Here is a 1,351-nt window from a genome sequence, read left to right as displayed (position 1 = left end):
GATGTCTAGTGTCCATGCTTAAGGAAGAGCGAAATGCTCCGGGGTCAGTGGCTCAATATGTATCCTGGCTACCCTTCTCTCCGGCCACCCAACGGGCACCTTTGTCAACCCTGTCACTGAATGAGGGGGTAAACTGAGGCCCACAGAAGGCCCAGGAATGGCCCTGGGTGTATACAGCCCATCGCTTGTAAGACTAGGACCAACCAAAGCCTCCTGCCCACTGGTCCTGTGCTCAGCCAGCCTGAGCCCCTCCTGACCCCCTCCACGAGGCAGGCTGGGAGGATGGGGGATTTGGAAAACTCCAGTCCCGCCCACCGACGTCCAACAGGGCTGCAAGGAGCAAAGACAAGGAGGAGTGTCTGCACATGGTCTTTATTTCTCCTGCTTCTCTGACCCGACTGGGGGTTTTGGAGGTTCAACTTCGGATTCATCTTCTGGCTCTTCCTCTTCGTCTGTGGGTTCTGCCGGGGGAGAGGAAGAAGGTGCCTTTTTTCAACGTCCAAGAAAGGCTCCAAGAGCTGACCCAACAGAGGCCAGGAGGACGTTGGATGACGTGGAGAGTCCAGCTGCCCCTGAGGAAGAGACAGACAGAGGGTGAGCATGGGAACATGCCGTGGTCAGTGGCCCCGACCCCCCTGGAGGTCTGACCCCAGGGTCCTGGATCCCCCCCTCTTTAGGTTCTGAAACCCCCCAGGGCTCCACTTTGGGCAGAGGACGCTGGAGGTGGCTGACAAGTGAGGAAGAGAGAGACAGAGGAAAGTCAGCCACAGACCCTGAGAGTGACAGGTCTCCTCACTTTACCCAGGAGGCCACTGAGGCCCAGAGGGGAAGGGACCCTCCTAGGCCACTCAGGTGTCAGATCTGGGTAGGGCTGTACCCAGAGCCCTGGGCTCCTTCCCTTCTTCTCCCTCCCAGAGCTCCCCTAGCCATCCACTCCTACCAAACCTCACTCAGAAGGAGCCAGAAAGAGGACAGTCAGGGAGAGTCAAAGGACCAGGAAAACTGAGGACCGCGTTACTGGAGGGAGGGGACATGCAGTCCCTCAGGCTTAGTCTCTGGGCTGAATCCCCTCCTGGCTCTGCTCCCCTCTCCTTCTCGCTCCTCCCCCCACCTGTCCCCCAACAGACCCACGGACTGCAGCACTGCCACCAGGCTGCCCGCGGCGACTCCACCCCCGTTGGCGACGGCGGCAGCGGACATCATCTTGGCCGCTAGCGAGGAGGCGGCGATTCCGGTCCCCGTGAAGCCCGCAGCGCCCAGCAGGACAGGCACGGCCGCCACCGCCACGACTGCGGGAAAGAGGCGCTGGGTCGGGGCGTGGGCCCAGGGGAGGGGACCCCTCCGGAACCCC

General features: G+C 61.4%; 1 protein-coding gene across 1 annotated transcript in view; it reads right to left on the bottom strand.

Annotated features, from left to right (window-relative positions):
* Positions 1-353: 353 nt before the first annotated feature.
* LOC103669829 (interferon alpha-inducible protein 27-like protein 2) overlaps positions 354-1,351 on the bottom strand; it is a 4,052-nt gene continuing 3,054 nt past the window's right edge. Inside the window, exons 3-4 of the mRNA XM_040641487.1 lie at positions 1,128-1,289; positions 354-572 (exon numbers count right to left, since the gene is read on the bottom strand). Coding sequence (XP_040497421.1) covers positions 493-572; positions 1,128-1,289 — 242 coding nt within the window. The 3' untranslated portion in view covers positions 354-492. The remainder of the gene's footprint in view (positions 573-1,127; positions 1,290-1,351) is intronic.

This window comes from Ursus maritimus, unplaced genomic scaffold (assembly GCF_017311325.1).
Source record: "Ursus maritimus isolate PB19 unplaced genomic scaffold, ASM1731132v1 scaffold_25, whole genome shotgun sequence".
In the NCBI taxonomy this organism is placed as follows: domain Eukaryota; kingdom Metazoa; phylum Chordata; class Mammalia; order Carnivora; family Ursidae; genus Ursus; species Ursus maritimus.
The sequence above is the reverse complement of the archived record's forward strand: the minus strand, read 5'-3'. Positions and strand labels throughout refer to the sequence as shown.